Here is a 27,735-nt window from a genome sequence, read left to right as displayed (position 1 = left end):
AGTTTATATGTTGTGTGACACAAAGTCACTGTTGCTGCAGTTCTCTTAACAATTAATTCTTCAAAATACTTTCTTCTCTACCTTTAATGGCATGTCCAGTGGCTTTTCTATTACAGTAAACATGTCTCTCTAACTTAAGGCGATTGTGATGAACATCTTGAAGCAGAAGTTGGGGCTCTACTCTCTCTTTTGGCCATCTGAACGTTTACAAAGTCTCTGGCCCTGTCACGGTGCTGCTCTCGGTGCTGTTCCTGCAAAAACTCCACTTTCCATTCTGTCTTCCTGTAAGTCAAAGTACAAACATAAGAATAAAAAGATAAAGTTGGTCTTGTTCCCATCCTGCCACTCTAAATCAGATGAGAAAACACGAGGGGGTCAAGATAAGGGTACAATCTCTTCACAGTCCCTGGACTCTAAACCAGTTCCAAAGTTGGTCCAAGCTAATCCAGAGTTCCCGAAGATGTTGTCGACCCCGCAGCATATAAAATCCTTGAAAGAGGTCATGCTGCAGATTTTCAGTGCATTTCATGTGCCCTCTGGCACACCTCCAGACTGTAAAGAGCCACAGGAGTCTCCAGTCAAACTACCACCGACGTGTCCATCCCGACTAAGTCTGCCTCGTCTACAGCTGCTACCGGGCTTGTACCAACTACAGTGCAGACCTCTGCACTGGCACTTACATCCATATGTACTCTTCTCACACTTTGAAACCTGAGCTATGGTGGCCTCTAGTTAAAGTAGGAAAGCTCAGCACTTCCACCTCATTGGCTGAAGTTTGAATTGCTACAAATGTGGTGGCAGTGCTACTGAACAAACACTGTTGTTGAAACCTATGACCATTTGAAAACTGTTTATTAATATTATTTAAATGTATCAGATATTTCCAGTCTGATGTGAAGGTTTGAAAGATTCAGTGCTGGAGAAAGAAGGTATTAGCACCAATAGATGCCCTTAAGAGGGGTAGGAGCGTGAAGGGCGCATGGTGCCCTATATTGGGAGTTCTGTTGCCCTAATAATGCTGCTGAGATGGATGATCCAATGTATGTGGATTCGTTGTGATTTGCGTAGTTGAGTATGGTGTGTTGGCATGTCTGTGTGTTATAGTGTACTTGCGCCTGCCTGTGTGATAAGGGTCTTGTTAATACATCAGTGAATGTTTTGATGACTTGTTCTGAAATATTTTTCCTTTTCAGACCGGTTTAAACAAATAAAAAGTTAGGATATCGAAATGAGGTCTTACTGTTAGTTGTTGGAATAGTAAGACTAAAATACTGCAGAGTCTGGCGTTCTACATTTTGTATGCTTTAAACGGAATTCGGAATTAATATATTCATGGAAATGGTTTTGTGTTTCATAGAGGTACCTCTGATTAAAAATTGAGATATTAAATAATTTTCTTCAATAGTAACCTGTACCCGTGTTGCTTAAAAACTAAGCAAATCCAATAAGTCTCCTACCAATGTTGAGCAAATAACGCAGTCTACTTTGCCAGTAACCAACTGGCCATGTTAACCCCTTGCCTGCTGTTGACGGCCCCCATCCGTCATGCATCACAGTGCTCGTGTGCTGATGACGGCTGGGGGCCGTCATGAACCCGCCCACTCTTCAAAACGGCCGCACAGGTGCAGAATCGCGGCTGCGCCCAAGGGGTTAAAAGTATAAAAAGCAACGAAAACATTGATAGCTATTCCCTCAAGATGGCCGCTGCGTAGCATGCCTGCGCAGTCGTGTGCGTTGCCGTGTCATGATGTAACGTATCATTCAACATGGCAGTCATCTTGAAAGTACAGAGAACATTTTTCATTGTTCTCTATGAATTTAACACAGGTGGACGCCAGTATTTTATTGGCAAACCTAATAACCTCTACTACCATATGATTGTAAACACCCAGGAAAAAACTAATACCACTAATTGGTGGCTGGTGCGCCACCGAGAAATATTGGGAGAGTCGATGGAAGGGGACACCAAGGGCATTCTCAAGGCTGCCTTGTGGCACCAGCCATTCTGCTGGGGTGCATAGAAAGAGAGGACGGAGGGGAGAGCTATGGGGCTGTGAGGTTGGCACAGAGGATGAAAGTAACAAGTGCACTTTGAAAACCAAGACGTGCACTCCCATGCAGTGCTGAACAAGTAGTGACGTTAACAAAACACACAAAATAATAGTCCCATGCAGGGCTTTAAGTGGGCCGGGTCTCAAGGGGTCTGAGCACCGGCAGTTTTTTAAAAGGGGCCTCGAAACGGATCTTTATCGTGCTCTGTTTTGAGCCCTGGCACAGGCAGTCCGTTTTTAGGTCTCGCGACCTATCGATGCGCGCATGCGCATCGAGCGGAGCGAGAATTCATGTCGGCAAAATCCTCTTCAAACTAAGGGCTTTCAGCCCGGCGTTTTCTTGCAGTTCACGTGAACATGCACGAGCATTCACGGCCAGGGCTTCTCCTCCCCTAGCAGCACTCCTCCCACACCAGCAACTCCCCCCTCCCACACCAGCACCTCCCCTCTCTCTCCCCGCAAACACAGCCTTGCCGTAGCAGCACTCCTCCCACACCAGCACCTCCCCCCTCCCACACCAGCACCTCCCCTCTCTCTCCCCGCAAACACAGCCTTTCCTTTCATTTCTCCTCCCCCTCCCCAGCCCGTAGCAGTTGCCGTAGCAGCACTCCTCCCACACCAGCACCTCCCCCCTCCCACAAAGTGTATGTTGTTTCATCTGTGTGTTTGTTTCGCATAGAATTTTCTATTTTTCTTTCGATTTGGTACGGGAACTAATTGTTCATTGCCCGGGTAAAGCATATTGCTTCTGTTTTTAATCCAGCTCTCATCATAATTGGTTCTCCAGGGCTTGCAGAAGTTCGTGGGAGTGAACCGTGCCGTTTTGTGAGAGCTGTGTGCGGTATAACTCCCCACCGCAGACCCCATTATGGGGCACCCGGCCCTTTCCTTCCAGGCAACGTGAGGAGATGGCTGAAAAGGAAAGAAAATAGCAGAATGGAGAGGCGAGCCTCGAGTTTCTTGGCATGGTTTCATCTCTTCCCCGTGCTTTGGAACAGACGTTACTCACAAACTGCCCACATTTGTAAACCAGCATTGCTCAACCTCCGCAAATTATGCAGTGTCCTTCACCCCTCCCTCGCTGCTCGCTCGTCTCGTATTGCACACGCGCCATGTTTGGTAACCGAGTCTCTGCCTCCCGCGCTCTTTACCCCTCCTCTCTCTATCCCTCTCTCTCTCCCACCCTGCCGCTCATTTTTTTTTCGCTCCCCTCCTCTCCTGTCGGACCATGCCTCTCTCCTCTCCTACCGCCCCCGCAGCCTCTCGTCCTTTTCTCCCCACTCCTCCACTCTGTTTTCCTAAACCCTCCCTGTTCAGCTTTCTTCTCTCTTTCTCCCCTGTCTCCGCTTCCCTCCTTCCTCCGCGCAGCTTCTCTTCGCACCCCCTTCTTTTTCACCCACTCTCTTTGACTTTCTTTCGACAATTCGCGCTCCCCGCCCGCCTTTCTGCTCTCGTTTTCCGCCCATAGCCTCTCCCCCCTCTCTAGCTTCTGCCTCCTTATGTCTGGTACTTTCACGTGCTCTCTTCTTTCCCCCTGTTTTTCAGATGCACTTAAAGGGAACAACACTGCGGTGTGAGGCGCTGGATGTAGAAACAAGCATTGGCATAGCCAATAGGTCTCGCTTGTGGGACCTTATAAGTATTTAGTAACAAGGATATTGTGCTGCAAAACAAAATACTTATAAGGTCCCACAAGCGAGACCTATTGGCTATGCCAATGCTTGTTTATCCAGACTGCAGTGACAGCACTGTCACTGCAGTCCGGAAAAAAAGTGCCAGGGCGCAAAACAGCCCGATAGAGACCCGTTTGGAGATAGCAGGCACATCGATGTGATCTGCTCACACTGCTCACTTCTCACTAGTGGAGAAGTTACGGCATGATGTCATGCCAGGTGAGCGTTGGAGGGGAAGGAACTCCTTTAAAGAATCCTTTTCTTTCTGGATTTCCCTTCTCTTCCCGAAACGCAGGAGCAGCAACATTGTAGTAGGGCCACCAGGGCTTTAATTGGAAGCTTTTTTAATTTCAAAGTATGTTTATTGAAGTTTTCAGAACACAAAAAAAAAAAAAAAGGCATGGCATGGCTAAGCACAATCAACAGGCAGGTTAAGCGAGACAGACAGACACGTCTTCTCTTAATAAGCGTTAGATGAGCAGGGCGAGCATGCTCAGATGGAAAGGTAGTGCCCGGAAGTCGAAAGACGCCCCTAATCGGGGCAACAGGTAAACAAGCCAGCCTTAAGAACCCGCCCCCCCCCCCTAACACCCCAAAGCAACACCCCCCCCCCACCCCACCAGTACGCCAGTCTTCCATAGTAGTCTCGTGAGGTATTGCAAGACTAAATGTATCAGGGTGCCTCTGTTTGCGTTCGGTCTATCATGCAGTCCGTAAGTCGTAGGATACGAAGGTACTTCGGGCAGGTGATTTCGTGGAATTCCCTGGAGAGCAACGCTAGGAGTGGCTGCCAAGTGGTGCGGAATGCGTCAGTGGTATGCGTTAGTGTGGCCTGAATCCGTTCCATGCCCAAGGTGAACCACAGTTTGTGTAACCAGCCAGTGTGGGTGGGTGGGGTAGTAGAGCCCCATAGCGACAAGATGTGTTGCGACGCTGCCTGCATGGCGATGCCCATCTGTTTGCCACGAGCTGATCGTAGGGGGAATGTAAGTGCGTTTGGAAGTCCTAGGAGTGTGTATGCTGGGAAACGTGGGATCTCAGTATCGAATGTGGAGTCAATATCGTCCAGGACGACCTTCCAATACTCCTGCAAGGCGGGACAGTCCCATAGGAGGTGAGTCAGTGTACCCCGGCTGCCACATCCTCTCCAGCACAGCGCGCTACGGGTCGGGTTGCTTTGGTTGAGTCTCGCTGGGGTAAGGTGCCAATATATAGCCAATTTTATCGCCGATTCCCTGGCTTTGGTGTTGCGGGTAGTGTGGGCGGCCCTGTAATATATGTGGTTCCATTCGATCATGGAAAGAGGTCTTCCAAATTCCGCTTCCCAGCGCCGCTGCCCAGCGGTTTTAGCAGGGTCGGCAGTAGGGGAAAGCATCCGATAGAGATCTGAGATAAGGTGTTTATCTGAGTCTTTGGACACAAGCCAGCATTCGAACGGTGTCATTTGCCGGCCCACCAGAGGGGCAACGTCCGGGCTCAAGAGCCAGTGGCGGATCTGGAAATATTGATACATGTGAGGGTTGTCCACTCCATAGTCTCGCGAGAGCTCGGCGAGAGGAAGGAACCCCTCCGTGTCAAAGAGGTGCCCGGCCGATCGGCACGGCGTGTCACGCCACTGCAGGAAAGCTCGAGTGTCCGTGCCGGGTGGGAATGCGGGGTTGTCAAAGAGTGGGGTAAGTGGGGACGGGAAGGTCGTGAGGCCCCGTTTGACTGCCACCATGTCCCAGGTCGCCATAGTGGTCCGAGTAATAGGGGAACGGAGGAGATAACGCGGTCAATGCCGGCGAGCAAGAAACGGTACCTTCCACAGGGAGGTCTGTGCCATGGCCCTGTCCTGAAAGAGCCATCTTTTCTCCGATTCGGGCCGGTACCACTCCACCAGATACCGAATTTGCGAGGCCTGGAAATAGTGCAGCAAGTTTGGGATCCCGAGGCCGCCCTCGTCCACAGTCCTATGCGCCACTTGACGATGTAGTCTGGCGCGTTTCCCCTCCCACACAAATTGGTGAAGAGCATGTTGGAGGTCAGCTAGCATCCCCATTGGCGGTGACACCGGGAGGGTCTGAAAGATGTATAGTATTTTGGGTAGGACCGACATCTTTACCGCCGCGATCCTCCCAAGTAAGGAGAGGGGTTGCTTCGACCAACGCGCGAGGTCAGCCCGGATTTGGGATGATAAGGTAGAGTAGTTGTGAGTAACCGTCGAGACCGTGGAGGAGGTCAGAGTAATCCCCAGGTACGGCAGACGGGTGGTGGACCGCAGTTGCCAACCGAAGGTGGCCGGTGGGCTGTTGGAAAGAGCATGGCTGCCAAGGGGTAGTATCAGGGATTTCCCCTGGTTGACCTTGAAACCCGACACCCTGCCGAAGTGGTCCAGCTCCGTCAAAAGCGCTGGTATGGAGCTAGAGGGACGGTCTAACGCGGCGATTATGTCGTCCGCGTACAATCCCACCACGTGGGGTTCGTTGCTGAAAGACATTCCTAAAATGTGGGGATTATCGCGGATCTTCTGCGCCAAGGGCTCTATGTATAGGGCAAATAGGAGTGGTGAGAGGGGACAGCCCTGGCGAGTTCCCCTCTGTATCTCGAAGGGGTCGGACTTGAGGCCGCCCAGCCGGACGCGGGCCAAGGGACGATAGTAGCAGCTCGCGATCCAGGCCTGGAACCGGTCGCCCAGGCGATAGCGTTGCAGCACAGCCTGCAGGTAAGTCCAATCGACACGGTCGAAAGCCTTCTCCGCATCGATGGCCACTAGGGCAGAGTCGGAAACCTGAAAATGAGCTTTGTCCACGAGGTGCAGGAGTCTTTTGGTATTGTCACTGCACTGGCGGTTCGGGACAAAGCCCGATTGGTCCGGTTCGAGGATGCCCGGGAGGCAGGGGCCTAGGCGAGCCGCCAGTACCCCCGTGAACAGCTTCAGATCCAGATTGAGTAAGGAGATGGGGCGGAATGCGGAGCAGTGCGTTGGGGGTTTGCCCGGTTTAGGCAGGACCACAATGTCGGCTGCAAGCATATCGGGCGGGATGGAGCTTGGCCCTTCAAAGGAATTAAAGAGCCTGGCGAGGATAGGCGCTAAGACATGGCCGAAGGACTTATAAAAGCCCGACGAGAACCCGTCAGGGCCCGGTGATTTAAGCGGACGGAGGCGTGCAATGGCCGCGAGGATCTCGTCGGGGCGAATGGGGGCATCGAGGGTTTCCACGCTCGTTGAACATAACGGCGTAATGTTGGCCGATTGCAAGTAAGCGTCAATGGCTGTCGGCGACACCGTGTCTGTGCTATACAGAGAGGCGTAGTAGGAGCGAAAGGCCGAGGCAATCTGTGCGTCCTCGGTAACTGCCTCGCCGGCATCGTCTAGCAGCGTTGTGATTTTGTAGCGTTGGAGTTTGGCCTTCAAGGCGCTGGCCAGGAGCCGGCCGGTGCGGTTGCCCCCCACGTAGTACGTGTGGCGGAGGCGAAGAGCAGCAAATTCTGTCCTGTCGGTATCGAGGCTAGCCAGCTGAGCCCGGGCGGCCTTAAGTTGGCGCCAAATTCTCGGGGCTCCGGTGCGGCTGTGAGCTCTCTCCAACTCCGCAACTTTGTCGGAGAGGTCGCCCCTCTTTTCTTTGCGAAGTGCGGCGTCTGCAGCTGATATCGCTATCAGCTCCCCTCTAACGACAGCTTTCAAAGCTCCCCATAAGGACGGCATCGACACCTCAGGGGTATCATTGGTGGCCAGGTAGTCCGAGATGCATTTATGAATTTGGCGGGTGACCGCCGGCTTTTGTAAGAGGGTTTCGTTAAGTCTCCACGACCCCGGAGTGCGTGGCGTGCAGGGTACTTGAAGCGTCAGTTCCACTGCCTGATGGTCGGAGAGGGCAGCCGGGACAATCTCCACTGTGGTGATGTGGGGAATGAGGGCCGATGAGCCCAAGAAGTGGTCTATGCGGGCGTAGGTGTGGTGTACGTGTGAGTAGAATGTGTACTGCGTTGCAAGCGGGTGAGCGTGCCTCCAAAGGTCTGAGATGTCCCTATCATGCAGCCAAGTAGTGCCTTTCTGCGAAATCGCCCCTGTGTCTCCGTAACGGTGCCCCGATCTATCCTTGGCCGTGTCCATGACGAGGTTAAGGTCCCCCCCTAGGAGCATGTAGGTGTGAGGTGTCTGAAGCGTTTCTGAGATTGCGGAAAGCAAGAAGGGTTCCTGACCGGTATTGGGGGAGTATATGGAGCCTATTGCGTATGTGGTGTTGCCAATCTGGAAAGCGTGGGCTAGAAGGCGTCCCCTGATTTCCCCTATTTTAGCCCCTACCTTGCCTTTGAAGCGCCGTGAAATGAGCAGAGCCACCCCAGCTTTCTTTGACGTGAGAGAGAATAGTTGCTGTGGGAAAGCGCGAGAGCGCAGCCGGTGCCAATCCTTAGCCAAGAGGTGGGTTTCCTGCAGCAGGCAGATGTCGGCTGCCGAGTTCTCTAGGTAGGAGAGGACAGCCCTGCGCTTAATCGGGTTATTGAGTCCCTTGACATTAAGGGACAGGATTTTGAGCGTGTCAGCCATCACCGGGGTACGTAGGGGTGAACGGGCTCAATTCCGCAAAACGCTGCGCAGCAGTGGAGAACGTGGGCAAACCCTGGTGTGTGTAAAGATCCCCTGGCGTACTGGTCCCCACCCCCCATGGTGTACTGGTCCCCCCCAACAGTTCCCCCCCCCCGTGGCCACCCTAACCCCAACAGAGTGGACCCCCCCAACTCCCTGCAAGTGCCGAACCCCCCATCCCCAACTTCCCCATCCCCTCCCATAACCTCCCCCCCAACAGAAACCAGTAAAAGTCTCGGGCCTAGTTGTGCAGGGCACAGGTCCGTAGAAAGTCAAAGAAAGGGGTACCGTGGTTGCAGCCCAATCGGCGGCTCCCCGGCCCAGACCCCCGTCAAGCTACGTTCAAATGAGAGAACACCCCCAAGTTGGGCAAGATCCATAAGGGCCATAGTCTACTGGTCGGGTGCCGTGTTGTCCGCCACTTCCTGTATTGCAGCTTCTCGTTCCTGAGCGACCGTGATAGGGTCTGGCTTTGGGACGGATCTCGGCGCTCTCCTCCTGCGGACCGTCTGCCAGCCGTCAGCCGCTGGGCGAGGTGGGTCTCCCTGCGACCGGGACGGAGAGGCGTCTCTGGAGGTGGGGCCGTCCGGTATGTCGATCCCAAGCAGGGAGCAGGTGTCGCGGAGCGATCTAAGCTGGTGAGGGATCCGTTCCACTTGAAGATCAGACGGAACGGGTGGCCCCAGGAGTAGGGTACCCCGGCCTCCCTCAGGAAGTTCGTCGCAGGCCTGAAGGATTTGCGTTTCAGCAGGGTGATATTAGAGAGATCCTGAAAAAGGGCCACCGGGTCATCGCGAAATGTGATGGGTTGTGCTTTCCTGGCCTCTCTAAGGATGCGTTCCTTCAGGGGGAAGTCCGGTAGGAACGCTAGGATGTCCGGAGGTGGTGCTGGCGCCCTGCGTGCCATGCCCACCCTGTGCGCTCTGTCGATGCGAATTTCGAAGTCGCTCGCCTCCCCCAGAATGTGTCTAAATAGGTCCTGTAGGTAGGTGGCCACACTGTCCTTTTCAGCTTTCAACGGGACCCCCCTGACCCTTATGTTATTCCGCCTGGAGCGGTTCTCCAAGTCCTCAGAGTGCGACTGTAAGTCCACCTGTTGATCCTGAAGTCGTAGGATTTCCTGCTGAAGTCTCTCCACCTCCCCACTGCGGGACCGATCCGCCTCCTCCAGCGAGGCCACACGCTCACCCAGGCCGTCGATGTCGTGACGAAGTTCGCGATGTTCCCCGGCCATGTCCTGTTTCAGAGTCTGGAAGTCTTCACGCAGTGTGTTGAAAAGGGAGGCCAGGAAGGCTTTTGTTATCGGAGCAGAGTCTTCATCCTGTGGCTGAGGGCTCGCGGGGGGCCTCGGGGATGACTGTGGTTGGGTTTTGTCACCTTTCGACGTCGCTTTATGCATGAGTTCCACCACGTTCCGGTTCCCCTTGCGATTAGAGTGCGCCATTGTGTCCGGTGCAGGGTGGCAGGCCAGCCGGCAGGCGTCGGCAGACGCCGATGAGTAGTCACCCAACAAAGAGACTAACTGTGATGAGTGGCGAACGAACCAGAGCTGTCCCGTGAGATGGCGAGGAGTGGCGACCCAAGAAGAGGCGTCTTGGGGGTGGCCGGAGGAAGAGTCTCTCGTGTGGCGTCGCAGGGGAGGCGCTCAGGACGCGATGTGGCCGGTGAGGCGATGGGGGTAGAGGCGACCAGGCCAGCCGAGCTGGGGACACTGCGCCTCGTTGAGCAAGGGTATGCCTGAGTGAGGAAGAGCAACGCTGGTCTATGAAGAGTGCTGTGACACCAGGCTGAAGAGCAGCGCCTCGGAAGCAGTCGAAGGCTGCGAGGATGTCCACAGACGGGCTGATCGACCAGGCGGGGGAGCCGGTGGGTAGCAGATAGCAGGCAGTTGGGAGGAGGCCTGGAATGACGGTTCCAGCGAGCGGAGGCTCAGGGCAATGTCCAGCAGGGCAGTGACACCGACCCCAGCAGGCGAGGGACCCCCAGCAGAGAGTACAGGGACCCAGGGGAGGGGAAGCAAGCGGTAGTCCAGGACGCAGGGCGCCTCTCACCTTATCCCCCACGTCCTAGGGGTCGTTTCCAATGCGGGGGTGCACTGCTGTGTGGTTCCTCGCGTCGGTGGCGGGTCCCTCCTCCGGGAAGTCAGGGGGACGGGGGGTTCCGGGTCCCCTCCAGTAGCGGGCCGGCGCCGCCAGTGAGATGTCCGCTGTGGGTGGAGTGGCGGTTGGAGATTCTTCCGACCCCCGGGCAGGCCCACGCCGGGGTCTAAAGTAGCAGGAGGCGTCCGGCGGGGTTTGCTGTGCCCGGAGGGGCCGTAGGAGCAGGCCTCAGTTCCGGTGGTAGTCCTCCGCCGATGATCGGGGATGCGGGGGAGACTCCGGCGAGGTGTGGGGGCGAGAATGCCCGGTGCAGGGCGCCGTCGAGCCAGGCCGCGCCGTCACCCCATAAGCCCACGCGTGGCCTCAGAGTGTCCAGAGGGCCCTCTCCGGGGCGGATAAGGCACCCGCGGAGCAAGGCCACCGATCTCAGCGTGCCCCCCCCAGGGGCCACAGATGAAGTGGGGGATGGCCGGGGAGAGTGCGCAGGGCTGGAGGACGGCGCCTCTCACGGCGCAAGGATCGGCAGGCCCTCCAGGTGAGGGCGCGGGAATGCGCCTAGAGGCCCACGCCGGGACCCGAAGTCAGTGGTAGGCTGCTTATGAGGCTGAGAGCACCGGCCCCCAGGTTCACCGCCGTGTATTGGGCCGGGAGTCCGTGCTCGGGCGGCCGACCGCTGGGCCGGCAGGCCCGTCCACGTCGGGATGTAGGCGCACGGCGGAAGGGCTCTAACCTTCTTCGCCGGTGCACCGGTCACAGCCACAGCAAAGGTCGCGGGTCGTCGGTCCCCGTAGGCGCCCAAAGCTCAGGTCGGCGGTCCCTCGGCGGAGCAGGGCGGATGTGCGCAGGATGTGGGCGCCGCGGGGCCGCCGAAGACGGACCAGTCCGGCCTTCTGGCAGGCCCACGCCGGGGCCTAGATTCGCCAGGGGTCCTCCTGTGTGGCGCACTATGTCCGGGGGGTGCGGGACGCACCGCGTCCTCCGGGGGGCCCCCGCAGCCGCTGGGCACACGTCACTGCCGTCTGGTGTGCCGGTCCACTGCTCTCCGGCGGGATGTATGCTGCCCCCGCAGTGCGGCCGCGCTGCGGAGGGTCTCAGATTCGCGCCGCCATTACTCCGTCCACCCCGGCGATTGGGAAAGGGGGGCCACCGGCAGTCACACGTCCAGAGGAGTCCGAACAGTAGCTCCCCAAGACAGCAGAGAGGGTCGAGCTTGGATCTGGGCTGAATCACGGGGGGTGATAGCTAGAAGTTACGTGGCAATGGGGCTTAGGGCCGGGGAGCCTCTCGAGACACGTCTACTCAGGCCGCCATCTTGGCCACGCCCCCATTGGAAGCTTTTTTAATAATATATGTAACAAGTCATCGTTGCAGCTTATTTATCTTATGCATCTAATAACCATTGGCAAAGCCAATAGTTCTTACTTGTTGTAGGTATGATGTTACTTGTTGTATCACATATCTGGATGCAATGACAGAAACAGCAAAATACAAGTCGGGCTGCACCCTATGCTAAACACAGATTTTTAGCGTGTTTTAAAGCCACGTCCCTACTTACACTGTCCACGCCCATTTGAGAGACCCCCCCCAGTTTTTTCATCTCACTTAAAGCCCTGGTCCCATGACGTCAACAGTGGTCGGCCACACCCAGATAGTCAAAGAAACGAGTTCGAGTTTTGCTTCATGAGAGAGACTAGGAAGGAAAGCTAGCAATAAAAACAGGGAAATTAAAAGAAAGCCATCTATTCATGAGCAAGGGTTGTTTCTGAGGGCTGCAGTCTACAATGCTGTTTGAAGCCAGACGGAAAAAAAGTGACATGTTTGTATCTGATTAAGATTCCATTAAGCAAGTTTGACAGCTTCAGAACGTAAATGCTTGTTCTGTAAAGTGTACGTTTTGAACGTCACTGAATATCACTTTGTCTCCATTCATTCAGTGCCACCCGATAAACCTGAAAATCTCACCTGCATTATGTTTTACGACAATATTTCGATGTGCACGTGGAATCCTGGAAGGCCGACATTCCTGAATACAAGCTTTATATTAAGAACCCGATGGTAACGTAACATTGTAATTTTTTCTCATTTTATTGTAATTGACACAAAGGTGCTGGTTATATATGCTAGGCTTGTAATGGGTAGACGTACGCTCACCTGGGTTTGAATGTTACTTTTCTATTAGTAGCTGCTTTCGATGTAAAGCAGAGGTTAGGTTTGCTGAAGGCATCCACTGCGTTACTATCGCGTCCAGTGTAGTGTATATAGCAATGATGGGCATAGCAGATTGTTTCATCTGAAATTACACAGTATTGTTGTATATGGTTCTTTTTTTATTATAAATCTGTTTTATTGAATTACAACCACAGTTAGAGAGCAAAGTCCACGTCCAGACGTGTATCGAACAATTATTGAGGACACTGGCCATGTACCTTGTTGGACAGGCATTCTTTTCTGAAATGTCAACAGTATAATGAATGGAACATTCCTATGTGTACTTCCTACCTATCAAGGCCAGCATTACTCTAAACAGTAGCATAGGGTGTTTCAGCCATTTAATTTGTGAGTAGCATTTTTAAAATATTCCTTTATTAACACTTTCAGCTCCTATTGTCAGCCTTAGTGAGCGAAGCAGCCGATTATGAACTCCCCTTTCTCTCAGCACTACTGTCTATATTGGCATAGGTGGTTAGATAGTTTCCTAATGGGCCCCACCTATCTTTTGTTCAAGCTTGTGGCACTTGCATGACTGCATAGATCTCAGCTGGTTGCTCTATGGTTGTGGCATCTTTCATTCAGCCTTTTGATCTTGGAGTAGGACTTTCATCCAGGAGCACCCCACTAGCTGTGTCAGCACCGCCGTCGGACGTAAGCCAGCAGCAGTTGTTCCTACCTCCGACCTCAGCAGTTTGTCTACCCAATAAGCACTGACAAGGGGTCCCAAGCCAAGTTAAAAAAAATCCAGCAGGGTGGGTCCTGCATCTATCAAAAAAAAAAAAAAAACTGGGTAACCGAGAAACCTGTTCAGAAATTTAAAATGGAGTCATTTGTGCCTGTAATTTATAGACACAGATTTGATATGGGCACAGTATTAATGCCAGATCTCAGCAGCGAATCCGCATATAATCGATACAGTGTAGAGACCCACCCTCTGATTTCAAGAATGTCTGAATCCTGGGCAATAGTGGAGGTGGGAGGTGTTCACCCGGCTCAATTAGGAGAGAAGGGCATAGCGCCAACGTGCCATGTTGCACTTTGAGGTGCGCAAATATGTGCAACACACTTATGCTTACATTTCCACAAAATTGTTCTTTACCATCCATGTATAACTGGCCAATATGTGAAGGATCGCGTTTCTTGAGGCCGTAATTACCCTCTTGTCTAGTGTCTGAGGCAGAGCGGGATTATTGAAAAGTCGCAGGGCCAGAGAGCACATCTACGGTATGTCAGCCATTTTGGACACAGTTTATATAGATGGGTTCCTACAGCCACCAGTTTGTATCAGCTGGGCTGGTTTGGGCAGTCTGACACAAAGGCAAGTCCCCAGCTCTCTTTCTTCTCTCTGTCGGTAGGTGTGGAACATGACCATGTGAATCAAGCCAGTATACTGCATAATGGGATTGTGCAGTGTGGTAATATATTTTTGATCAGGAACTGTACACCCCCCTATTGAATATTGTAATGTAAGGGTATCCCATCTTATTTTAGGCTTGCGGCCTCGCCATACCAATTAAATCAGAAAAGATCTTAACCTAAGGAAGAAGTGTTTCCCCCAAAAATAGGGCTGTTGTTAAACAAACAAAGACAAAGAAGCAGTTTCATAATTTGAGCCAGAACTACCCTGCCTGCCATTGACGACTGTAATGTTGTCGGTCTCTTCACCTGGCTAATTAATTCTTCTACTATCGGACCGTACTCTCTGTACCAATTGCTTTTCTCTGTTGTATCTGCACTATTGCAACGGTTATTCAGTAGTCTGTATATTCGTCACCCCCTTAAGTGGGAGCATCTCCGATTTTCCCCTGTCAGTTTGTATTCCAGATAACCCCTCATCCCTCGTAAATTTCCATATTTGGGCTTCTGAAAATCGCTCACTTTTCAGAAAGAACAAAATGGGATGTTCATACAGCAAAATGTTTACTCGAAAAGGTTATCACCTGATGCAGGGTTCTCTCTATTAGCCAGGTCGCAAGCAGTTCCATGATAGGCAAAACGGAGGGGAGAGAGGGATCAGCTCTGCTGAGTACCTCTGTTTACCAGGAATGACTGTGACGTGTGCCCATTAATGCAAACCCTAGCAATGGCCTCAGTATATAACTGGAAGCGTCAAGGAGCACAGAGAGTGCTTCAATATCTGGTCAGACCTGATGTAGAAGGGCAAATAGCGTGTATACATTTAAGGTTGCTCACCCTGAAATAAAACCCGACTGCTGCTCATCAGCGTGGGTAACTGTTTAGTGAATATTCAGACATGGATCTTATTGTCAATGTTCATAAGTAATAATGGCCAGTAGGATTTGTAGTTTTTTTCATTCTTCCCTGATTTCAGGATTGTGGTACTAACTGCTTCTCTAGTATTGGTGCTCACCATTCAAAGCAGGACGCAAGAAGCCCCTGTAGGCTTGCCATATCCTCTAGGTGCTTCAGCAGAGGGCCACTTCAGCAGTTCCAGGGGCCCACTAAAGTCGATCTGATCCGGGCTTACCATCTCCAGGCCACGCTTCGTCCCTGGCACAGCCTGAGTGAGCCCAGTGCTCTGGTTCCTCAGACAGGGCGCGCTTATACAGACGAGGCCAGAGTACTGAGGTACTGGGTTTTTAAGAACCGGCACAGAACCGGTAACCCAGCGGTGCCAGGGGATCAACACCCAGAGACCTCGGGTTCTCCTGAGTCAGACCTACAGAAACTCGGAGTCTTCCAGGTGAAGTCAAAGATTAGTTTATTGGCTGCAACCAAGGTGACAGGGTCCTCGAAGTACAATTCGAGTATATTCAGGAGACTGCACACTTTCACGAAGTTAGGCTTCTCTTCTTATACATAATATTCAGCCTTGGGCAAAACATTCCTTGGATTCGTGGTATTTCATTTATGGTTACTGATTACAAAAGAAAAGCAGAGTCATGATGACATGTACATATTTCACGTCGTGCTGCTCATAACAAATCATCCGGCAAGGCCCAACATTTCATCAGATATCGCTGGACCCCTAATAAAAACGGTCACCTCCCCATCATAAAGCAAGTGAGGAAAAGGAGTGGAGAAAGATGTGAGCGAGATATAGCAGGTGTGCGCGCTGAAATGGTTTTATGGCTGGTTGGGCCTAGATGCTATCTTGCTCGGTGTGAGAAGTTGGCCTGATGTGCAGTGTTCACTATTCTAGTGATCACTATATATCAGTCCAAACAACCCTTATTGATGATTGGTTGTAAGTCAACCTTATAGACCAGCTATCCTAGTAGCATGGATACGAGCAGTCTAAGGCTAAGACTCTAGAGGGCGTGTTAAGCCAGCTATTTTACCATCACATTACCCCTTGAACACCCAGTGAAAGGACACCACACAAGTGTTATGAAAATAAACAATGTATTTATTAGAATCACAACAACCCTGTACTCTTTATGAGGACAGGGTGCTAAGCACACAACAAAACTCTTATGAAAATACTTAAGTTAGCACGTTATACACAAATGCCCGAGGGGCACGAAAAACCATATACTCTAAAAGTGGAATGCGAATTACTAGCAGGTAATTAACAGTACTAATAGGCTTTGGAATCGCTAGGACTTGACTAGGGAATCGTTAGATTACTACTAGGAGGCCCAGGGGACTCGGGTGCAGAGTGTGCACTCTCACGCGGGATGCGGGACAAAGTCTATGGAAGCTAGAATTCACAAAGTTAGTGTTCACGGGCGAACCCGACCTGGTAGGGAGAAAACGACAGTGGATCCTGACCCTTGGATAGTGAGGCTATGCTGGGACACCGAAGTGCCGAAGTTACCTAGCCCAGGGGCTGCAGCTGCATAGGTCTGAAAAGACGTCGGGAATCCTCGTGCCGGACCAGGAGCCTGGAAGGAAGAAGTTGCTGGCAGGCGACCAGTGAAGGAAAGTTCGATGGATCCAAGCCTGGATCAAGGAAGAAGGGAACCTGAAAGCAGAGGGGACCAAGTTCTTGAATCACTAGCCAGTGATTAAGTGGGCACCAGGATGGCACCGGGTGAAGTCACCGCAGTCAGGTGAGTGGGCGCTGCTGGGCTCTGCAGTCTCTCGGACCAGGAGGCGTTGTCGGCGACCAGGATGGAGGTGCGAGCTGTCCCACGAAGGTTCTTGCTGTCGACGTCGCTGGACCCAGGATTGGGCAACAAGTCTTGGCAAATGCAAGGCCCACGCGGTGGACCTAAAATGGCGTCTTAGCCGGACCAGGAGGGTCCAGAGTACTTCTCCGATGGAGGGAAGCAAGGGCCAGTCTGGAGCAACCAGACCAGCAGCAGTGTTGTCGTCGGGCGTCGTTCGGAAGGCCACAAGCCAGCGGGCTAGTAGCCAAACAACGCGGTGAGCAGCGAAAAGCAGAAGGGCCCCACGCCGATAGTGGAGATGCTGGGGGACTGCTCTTCGGTGCTGGAGCTGCTCAGGGTGGGGGCTTCTCAGACCCCAAAGCACTCACCAGGAAATTACTCGGTGGGCTTGCTGTGCAGAAGTCGTGCAGTCTTGGCGATGGCCGGTCCCTCGAGGTCTCGTCGCACCCACGGTTCTCAGCTGTGCTGTAGAGGTGGGTAGAGGTCAGAGGTGCCAGGGAAGCCGGGTCTCGTCGAGCTGGGCAGTCGGATTCCGGAGGAAGGACGTGCAGCAGACCGCAGTGTTCTTGGATGGTGCCTGCGGATGCAGGGTGACTACTCCTTTGCCACAAGGGAGAATCTTGAGGAAGAAATCGTGAAGTCCTTTCGTGGAAAGTGGTATCTTGATTCCAAAGATGATCTGATTTGGAAGGGGGCCAGTCTCTACCTTTATCTTGGAAAAGGGGGCTGGCACGCGACTAAGTCCTGCCCTAGGGGTGGGACCAGGAGGGGGGTGGTTACACCCACTTCCTTGGCGGGCTTTTCCCCAGCACAGGGTCTGGAGTGTCCCTGGAACTGGTTTGAGCCAGCCTATGCACAGTGAGCACCGGGGTGCCACGTGCAGTCACCTTCCTCTGAAGCCCTGCCTACCTACAATACACAAAACCCTGTCTGGGACGGTGCTGGCACCGCCCCTGGCAGGAAACCCTTTGTCCTTATCTCCTGCTCTGGGAGGACTCCCAGCAGCAGGAGGGCAGACTTGTGTCTCGGTGGCAGCATCCATTTTGTGGATGCTAAGGCTCTGTCTGACTTTTAACCGGGTTATAGGTTACATGCATGCCGTGTCCCTCTAGAAGGGTGGAATGCTAACCCCGTCGCCAGAATTGGCGAGGGGTTAGTATTCCAATTCGTATGACACCTTACTCGACATGTTTTGATAAAGCGATACCAGAGTTGGCATTTAACCGCGAGGATTATAATGCACTTAAGAGTATATGGTATGCGATATCATGGAAACGGCTAAGGGATAGATCCCGAAAGCCGCAGACAGGCTCAGCTCATGCCAGAGCACCATCTCACACGATTCCAAGCACTCTGCCTTCAGGATTGTTAAGGCCTGCCATAGGAGTGACTGATAGGAGATCTGTGTGTCCATTTTAGGGTTAGATATAGGTATACTATATCTAAAGCAAAGGGTGAGTACACCACCTTGCCCCAGCTGTCGTGCAGCCAGTTGTGTCAGTTTAGTTAGTCAGCCCAGGGGTGGCATAATACATGCTTCAGCCCCTGGGAGACTCCTGGGTACACCTCAGCCCTGGGTACAGGGACTTGGAGAGGGCCCAGTGCCAATTCAGTACCTGAGTACAATTTGGATAGAGAGAACAGCTAGGCTGTGGGTCTGATTAGCAGGCCCACAGCCAGGGAAAGTCGTAAACCAGTGCAGCAAAAAGCAAAAATCTGGGTGATCATAGGATTGCAGACCCTACTCTCCTACACTCGGCCACTGGGAGGGAACTGACCTAACGAGTTCGGCCTGGGGCAATGGTTCTAACTTGTACTGGGGTCAGGGAGAAGTAGATTAAGGAGTATGTGTCCTTGTGGAATCAAATTCAACTGGATTAAGGCCTATGTAAAGGGCAACATGTAGCTAAGGGTTTAGAATGTAAATGACGATTTCGAGGTGAAATCGTCACTCGAATACGCCGAAAATACATGTACTTGATGTACTCGTCATTCTCGGTCTTTTGATACCAAATTCGTCCTATTCCGACGAAGTTTTTATTCTCGAGTCCAGTACTAGAATATGAATCCAGATTTTTCAGAACCACAGACCCTCCTTTTGCCCTTACATAGGCAATTAATCTATCCTCATGTTAATCTGAGTCCAGATCTATATTCCTAAAGTCATTGAGATGTTGCTGCAACATCATTCTAGTGCTGAGCTCATGTCTTGACACAGGCTTCCTTACACATGATGTAGCGCAGAGGCCACATATTGCAGGAGCACACTGTATGCATAGACAGAACAGGAAAAGAATGGCTAAGACCATCCCAATGACCATCAGAATTTTCCATCCCCAGGCAGATATTAGTTCCCAGAACCATCCCATTAACGACCAATCTCCTTTATCCACATGAATAGATTCGGAAATCTTATGTAGTTTGGAGATGGCCCCGTACACTGTTGGAGCATTATCTGGAATAAAAATGCAACAACTGGACTGGATCAATTTGCATACTCCACCTCGGTCCACAAGTATTACATCCAAAGCGACCCGGTTCTGAAGGGTCATCAGTCGATCCGACTGGAGCTCAGCAGTCAGGTTACTAAGGGCACCAGCAGTTTCAATCACGGTGGATTCAACTACCCTTGTCAATTGCCTTATGTTTCTGCTGTTAGCCATGGCTCCCCAGAACGGCAGAAAACCCATTGCAAAGTCACCGAATTCTTGACCTGCAGTGTCTTCTTTACTCAAAACACCTCTAACTACCCTTGTCCGATGGTAATCCGCCGCTGCTGTGTAGGTGGGAGGTAACAGGAATGAAACAAAACATGAGCCCGAGAAGTCAGGGGGCAACCATGTATAGGCTCTATCATGGCAGATGAAATAAGTACCCTTAGCGGCTAAAAAGGCAGGGGAAGTCTGAGATCCAAAAACGTACGTTTCTGTACAGACACTCTTCCCTAGCTGAGCTCTGGGATTCCTACCAATACCTTGCAGACACAGGTGACCTTGATGGGGTACGATCCAGATAGGGGATGATCTCTTGGCTTGCTGTTTCTCACTTAATGTAAGGCCATATCCGGTCACATTCCAACCTACATATGCCAGTATCTCATCATCCGGGGTATCTTCGTAAGAAGTTACTTCCTTGATCATGTCAACTATACCCTTGACTAGGGCGCTAGTCTTGAGGTTGTCTTTTACAGAACGTAGGGGTTGGATTTCTCGTGCATATATGAACATTGTCCTATATGCCCATACTGACCCATTGCGACTAAATGGCAGGACCAAATAGGGGATACCTCTATCCGTGGTGTGGGGCATGAGACCGCACACCCAACAGTTGGTTGTGTTCATTACAAGTTGGTGTTGGTGTAATAACTGAACGAAGGAGTTATTGATGAACTCTAATCTCCTATTTGATTCGTGGTCAGGCAAAGGGTGGAAAGAATGAGAGGAAACAGTAGGGGGAGGTATGGGTGATGTAGTGGGCGCAAATGTCACGTGAAAAGAGAATAAAACATAGCTTATCAAAAAGACCATTACGCTAAATAGCATAAAAATACACATTATTATAAAATTTTTCTTCGTCATCGTGCTCAAAAGTCTCTGCTTAAAGTTCATTTGTTTGGCAGGCCTCTCCACATCAGGAAACTCCATCCTCTCTAAGGTGCTGCCCGCGGCGGTAGGTTGTTTCTGCTAAAGGATGCTTCCGTCAGTCTAGGGCAGCTCCCTTGGACTAATCGGAACCAGCGACCTAACGTCGTCAGCTGCACCCAAAAGTCTTTAATCAACCGCGACCCTAGCAGCGGAACCCGGATGGCGGTTCAAGAAAAACAAAAATAAGCAAGTTACCTAGATGGGAGAATCTGCACTTTCAAAAATAGTATTTGGGAAAAACGCATTTTTATTAGTCCACAGGTTTTTCTCTCGGATCATAAAATAAATCACTTTTACTTTAGTCTGTTTTTCGTGGTCGTAAATTGTAGCGCCTTTTCCCGGGTACTGTCTGGTCCAGAAATAGTAGTTCAGGTTCCACAGAGTTCAATTGTTCTGGTGGTGGCGCGGTTTCTTGAAAAATGTCCTCACTTTCACAATCAGGATTAGCTTCTTTTACACGTTCATAAGTTGTGCGCTGTGAGTCAGTGCCTCCTTTCCGGACCCATTGGTCATGTGGCAGAGGGAAGGGTATCTTCTTACAATGGATCCCGTGGACCCAATTTGTCTTCCCCTCCACCCTAACGGTCGACCTTGTAGACAGGAGGACGAGGTGAGGCCCGGTCCATCTGGGCTGGTCGTTTCTTGTCCTCTGGAAGTTTCGGACAAGCACCCAGGAACCGGGCTCAATGGAGTGACCCGGTGTCTCAGAGACCGGAGGCAAGGTGTTGTGGACCTGTTGATATAAAACACGCAATTTAGCCGTCAATTCATACAAATAGTCAAGCAAAATGGGGTGTTGCAGCTCGCTAAACTTCGTGGGCCTAGGCACTCCCCATATGTTGGCTGGCCGACCAAAGATTATTTCATAGGGGCTGAGTTTCATTCGCGAATGCACAGTCATTCTGGTGGATAGGAGTGCTAAGGGTAGAGCGTCAGGCCATTTAAGACCTGTGCTCGCTTGGATTTTGGCCAATTTAAGTTTAAGCGTGCCATTGTAACATTCCACTAATCCAGCTGATTGGGGGTGATTTGCAGCGTGGAACTTCTGCCTAATGCCTAGTCCTTCACACACTCTTCATCACACAACCCACAAATTCACTTCCGTTGTCAGACCAGACCATTCTAGGCATTCCGAACCAGGGGAAGAACTCTTTCACAAGGGCTTTCGCTGTGGACAAGGCAGTATTGTCCCTTAGGGGATAGGCTTCTACCCATCTTGAGAAGGCACAAACAACCACGAGCACGTATTTTAAGTTGTTGCACCTCTCCATGTGTATGAAATCTAGCTGCAAAACCTCGAACGGATACGTAGGAGGTGCAAAATGACCAGCTGGAGTTGGTGTTCCCCTACCAGGATTATGCTTCAGACATACCATGCAATTCTTGACAACATTCTCTGCACACTTGGGAATCCCTGAATTCTTCCACACTGGGGCCAACAACTCGCAAACCCCTTTCGCGCTGATATGGGCCATCCCGTGAGCCATTGTAACCACTGCAGGCACATATGCATCGGGTAACAACCATCTCTGTTGCTCTGTCGATTCAATCCAACAACCATTTGCATCCATTCTCCCTGTACTTTCTCTCCACATGCTTAACTCTTTCTCCGTGGCCTCAGCTTGGATGGACTTCACACTTTCTATCGTGTCTTCACATATTCCAACATCACCAGTCCATCTTTCTGGGCTCGCAACATACATTCGGCTCATCATATTCTTTGCAGTTTCCCTAGCAGTTTCATCAGCGAATGCATTTCCACGACCAACATCATCAATCACTTTCTTGTGTGCACTACATTTCACGATCGCTACTTTCAGGGGCAACGTCAGTGATTCAAGAAGCTCATTCACCAACTGACCATGCTGAATCTTGGCTCCATGCGAAGTCAGGAACCCACGTTCTCTCCACAATCGTCCAAAACTGTGAGCCACTCCAAAAGCATACTGACTGTCGGTATAGACAGTCACTTTCATTCCTTTAGATAACACACATGCTCTCGTCAGTGCCACTAGTTCAGCGGCTTGAGCTGAACCATGTGGTATTCGCGCAGTTTCAATGACTGTGTGCAAAGTTGTGACAGCATATGCTGTAGTCACGTTACCATTTGGGAGTTTAAAGCAGGAACCATCCACCCACAATGTACCATCACATTCAGCAAGAGGAGTGTCGAATAAATCAACTCTCCCTTTCGTCTCTTCCTCTGTTCTAAGGAAACAATCGTGCTGTTCTGAAGCATCCGATTCCTCTGTAATTGGTAACAATGTGGCTATGTTCAAGGTACTGCACCTTTTTATGTGCACATGGCTCGCTAGTAGCGTCAATTCATAACTGGACAGTCGAGCACTAGTTAAGTGCTGTGTCTTGGCCCTATTTAACAACGTGTCTACTGCATGCGGGACCATCACGATTAGTGTATTATTCATTACTAGACCTGTAGACTGTCGAATAGAAACAGCTGCTGCTGCTGTGGCCCTTAAACAACTTGGCAATGCTCGTGCTACCGGATCCAAAGTTGACGAAAAATAGGCGCATGGCCGCTGTCTATCTCCGTATAACTGAGTCAGTACAGACAATGCACAGCCCTCCTTCTCGTGGACATATAATGTGAAAGGCTTACTGTAGTTGGGGTTACCTAACACAGGGGCCGAACATAATGCTGTGCGTAATTCGAGAAAACTTTTCTGACATTCATCAGACCAAGGAATGGGATTGGGTGTATTTGTACACGTTAGTGCCAATAAGGGTTTGGCTAATAACGAAAAATTTGGAATCCACTGTCTACAGTACGATGTGATGCCCAAGAAAGCACGTACTTCTCTCTGTGTTCTTGGCACATTCAATTTTGCTATTGCCTGAATTCTTTCTGGGGTCAGTTTCCTTCCCTCCTTCGATAAGAGATGACCTAAGTAGGTCACTTCTTGTCGGCAATATTGAAGCTTGGAAAGTGACACCTTGTGATGCAGATCACATAGATGACGCAGTAATGTCAACGTGGCCATTTTACATATTTTCTCAGTATCCGCAGCTATGAGCAAATCGTCCACGTACTGTACGAGAGTGGCACCTTTGGGCAAAACCATTGTGTCAAGCTGACATTTCAGAGCTTGACTATATATTGAGGGGCTTTCACAGTAGCCTTGAGGAGCGCGTTTAAAGCGGAAACTGCGACCTCCTAAACTAAAGGAAAAAATATCCCTGCTTTCCTCAGCAATTGGGATACTGAAGAAAGCATTCTTCAGGTCAATCACCGAAAACCAGGATGCAGATGCTGGAATCATAGTCAATAATGTTGTAATGTCGGGGACAACTGGGAATTGTGGCACCACTATCTTATTTACTTCCCTAAGATCAATCACGAATCTATACACAGGTGGCTGAGAAGGGTCAGTTCGTTTTAAAACAGGCAGAACAGGACTATTGCAAACATTGCCTCGTGTTTCTTCAATTACGTCTTTTTCAATCAACTCGTAAACAATCGCTAGCAAAGCTTTTTCGCCCTCATTGGATATCCTGTATTGGGGAATTCGTGGCATTTTGACATTCGGCTTCAATGTTACAACATACGGTGGAATTTCTAAAAGACCTACATCATTCGGACCAGTAGCCCAAAGAATATCTTGTAGAAGTGCCAATTCTGCTGGAAGTGCATTTCTCGACAAATACATGGGAGAAACCACTTTCTTACCTAAAGTAAGTTGTACTCCTGAGGGAGAACAGTACAAAGTCGCATATAATCTTTTTAGCAAATCTAATCCTAGCAAATTTTCACCACAACCTGTTGTCAAAATAAGGGGTGCTTCGAATTCGCAAGGACCAACAGAAAGAGATAAAGGGTCAGAAATCGGATTTCTAACCGGGGCGCCAGAAAAACCTACGGAAACGTTCATTTCGCCAGACAAAGGTGCGCCAGGGAGTTTGGAGTGCATAATAGAACTCTTTGTAGCACCAGTATCCAACAGAAAAGGTTCTGACACACCCGATGTAATCACCTCAACGTAAGGTCCACTCTGATCTACTGGAACTGAAACAACTCCCTCTCCTTGTCTAAGGCTGTCCTAGCAATCATTATTCTCCCACTGCTCATTTTCTGTGTAATACTCATCAACGTAGTATTGAGCTGTCCTGTCAGATACGTTATTTTGCTGGTCAAACCTGTTCATAGAGTTTTGTGGTGGAAGGGGACGTGCGTCCTGAGGGGCGTTTCCACGCCCTCTACCTCTAGGCGCTTGCTGACTACCACGACCTCTTACGCCAGAAATTCCATTTGCACGTTGTGGTAGGGCAGGACAGTCATATTTGTAATGACCCTCTTGTTTGCAGTATAAACACTGGTTGGGACCTACGCGGTTTTGATTGTAATCGAATCTTTGCAAGTTTCTCTGGGGCTGCTGAAAAGTGTTCTGGCAGTGATTCGGACCATTATTATTTTTATTACCACCACCTCGTGGCGGATAGGCTTGCTGTAGCAAAACCTTCGTTTTGAGTTCTCTAGTTTTCTTCTCTACTTTCTTTCTCATCTTTGTCTCTATTCTCGTAGTACTGTGCGGTAGCTAATATCTGGGCTGAAGATGAGACTGCCCAAGAACTTTCCGAATCTTTTAATTTCCTACACAAATCTGGAAGCAGATTGTGCACAAATTTATCGACAAACAGTCTCTGACCACCTTCTGTGGTCATATCTTGACCGCTATGGTCAATGAATGTTTCTTCAAATCTGGTGAAGAAATCTGACACAGTTTCTTCTTTCTTTTGCTTGCATGCAGATAACTTATCCCAATTTACGCGTATTGCAGGCATTATCGTTTTCATGTACTCTACTATTCTACCAGGTAGTTCCGCTATCAGAGGCTCAGGCTTGGCACCACCAACTTGGCGCGCGTCTGCAGTAGTAATATTAGCCCATGTGTCACCTAATTCCTGGTCATGATCTACATGACGAATGTTTCCCCATAACGGCTGTGGAACAACGTTCCCGAATAACATATCGATATCGGCCAAATTCATTATACATGACCCAGCAGTTTGCGACAATTCTTTATAATACCCTGCAGGATTTTTACGCGGATCTGGTAGTGTTTGTTTGAGTGCTAAAACTTCAGCTCGCTTCCATGGGACATGTACCCATACGCGGTGAAAGTGTGGCAGGACAGGTGGGACAGCTGTCGCGTCACCCTCTCTCCACTGTGGGGGAACTTCGCTCATAGGGTATTGTCGTGCCTTTTTCCTACTAGATGCACTGGATTCCGGTGGTGACCCAGAACTGCTTCCCTTACTTCGATATGAAAATAGCATTTCAACTGCTTTTTCCACATCGGGACCTACAATCATACCCTCTCCAAATTTAAATCGTACACGACACATCTCTTGTGGGATGCATTCTTGATCATTGTCTTCTAAATCTTCGCCAAGAAAGACACACATCTGTTCGAACACATATCTGTGTCGCTGCTTCCCATTGGTGGAAGACTTCCATGACAGACTGTACATCATATTTTGCAGTGTCCAGGACCCATTTCCGAGCTAAACTATTCAGGGAATCTCTCTCTTGATAATCAGGCAGTTGACTTCGCAACTGTCTTCTTCCTATGTTAGGGGTCGTAGCAGGCGACCCGAAAAGAGGTAAAAGAAGGTTAGTAACAGTGCTGGCCATTTTCTGCCGAAGGGAAGGTGAAACTGAAGGACAAACAGATGGAAAAACGGGGTGAGATAAGGCGGGGGTAGAGATGGCAGAAGAGGTATCAGGAATAATAGATGTGGTACTAGAGGGGGGCATTAGGAGATGTAGAAAGCACTGTAGGCAAAATCGTAGAAAACACAGGTGAAACAGAAGTGGTCGGTGGGCCTGGAGGAGGCTGCACCGAAGAAGTAGGAGCCAGCTGAAGAGCAGCTGGTGGGTGCTGTGGAAGAGCCGGAGGCGCAGCTTGTGCAACTAAAGGTTGCGGGGGTGCTGTGGCATTCTGCGCATAGGGGGGTGGTGAAGTTAATAATTGCGACATTAATTGGTCTTTTTCACGCTCTTTTGCTGTCCCTTGCTGAAGAGACGGCAAAACTGGATAACACTTATCTATTGCCATTTTACGTTGCCTGTGCAACTGCTCATTTATCTGCTCTTCTTCATTATCTTTAAACTGCACGGCAGCTTGCATTACTGAAAGTCCCCCTTCTCTCTTATTTTTCTTAGCTAGTTTAATTTCTTTTTGTTTGGCTTCTTTGCGCCATAAGCGGAAAGAGTCAAACATCGCCGGCCGGGCTTTCTTTTTGAAGAGTTTAACTTCAAGGTTGTCTAAGATTTCAGAATCGAAGCTACCATATTGGGGCCATTTTAAAACACCATCTTTCCTAGTGTATTTAATCCATACCTCGTTGTAAACGATGGGGCCTACCCCATGTTTAACGTATAGTTCGTAAGTCGGAGTTCCAACTGGAGGAACCGGACATGAGTCCTCCAATCGGTAGTCCCTATTATTACTACCAAGACAAAACCAATTCCCGAGTCTAAGACTAGGCATCCTCGCTCTCTAGTCTAGTTCCAAAACTTCAAAGGATTTATCGATTACGATATTTCTCGTGAAATGGTGCTTGCAAGAACCAATAAAAACCTTTTGTATCTCTAAGATACCACAAAGTAAGTCCAACTAAGGACTGGGAGACGCTCCACTTATACTTAACTGAAAATATCGATGGCTTCACCAGAAGACTCGTCTCAGCGTTTCGCTCTACCGAAAATGTCAAGGGTCCAACATCAGGGCGATAGCCAGGGCAGCAGTCCTTGTAGCCGTCGGGAAGCGGGGAACCTCGTAGCAAAGACCTTCGGACCACGTCGACATGCAGGGGTCGATGAGGTGGTGGGCCCTCCTCCGGAATTTTCACACAAAGCTCCTCACGATCTTCAGGCTGATTGGTACCACTGGAATCGCCCCAAACGCTGGGCGCCAACTGAGGTACTGGGTTTTTAAGAACCGGCACAGAACCGGTAACCCAGCGGTGCCAGGGGATCAACACCCAGAGACCTCGGGTTCTCCTGAGTCAGACCTACAGAAACTCGGAGTCTTCCAGGTGAAGTCAAAGATTAGTTTATTGGCTGCAACCAAGGTGACAGGGTCCTCGAAGTACAATTCGAGTATATTCAGGAGACTGCACACTTTCACGAAGTTAGGCTTCTCTTCTTATACATAATATTCAGCCTTGGGCAAAACATTCCTTGGATTCGTGGTATTTCATTTATGGTTACTGATTACAAAAGAAAAGCAGAGTCATGATGACATGTACATATTTCACGTCGTGCTGCTCATAACAAATCATCCGGCAAGGCCCAACATTTCATCAGATATCGCTGGACCCCTAATAAAAACGGTCACCTCCCCATCATAAAGCAAGTGAGGAAAAGGAGTGGAGAAAGATGTGAGCG

General features: G+C 50.3%; 1 protein-coding gene across 3 annotated transcripts in view; it reads left to right on the top strand.

Moving 5' to 3' along the window:
• The window catches only part of IL6ST (interleukin 6 cytokine family signal transducer), a 564,825-nt gene that overhangs the window by 278,817 nt on the left and 258,273 nt on the right, over positions 1–27,735 (top strand). For all 3 annotated transcript variants that reach the window (XM_078675107.1, XM_078675108.1, XM_078675106.1), the window contains one exon: positions 12,328–12,448. In XM_078675107.1, the coding sequence (XP_078531233.1) occupies positions 12,328–12,448 (121 nt within the window). The remainder of the gene's footprint in view (positions 1–12,327; positions 12,449–27,735) is intronic.

Source organism: Lissotriton helveticus, chromosome 2_1 (genome assembly GCF_964261635.1).
Source record: "Lissotriton helveticus chromosome 2_1, aLisHel1.1, whole genome shotgun sequence".
NCBI classification, from domain to species: domain Eukaryota; kingdom Metazoa; phylum Chordata; class Amphibia; order Caudata; family Salamandridae; genus Lissotriton; species Lissotriton helveticus.
The sequence above is the reverse complement of the archived record's forward strand: the minus strand, read 5'-3'. Positions and strand labels throughout refer to the sequence as shown.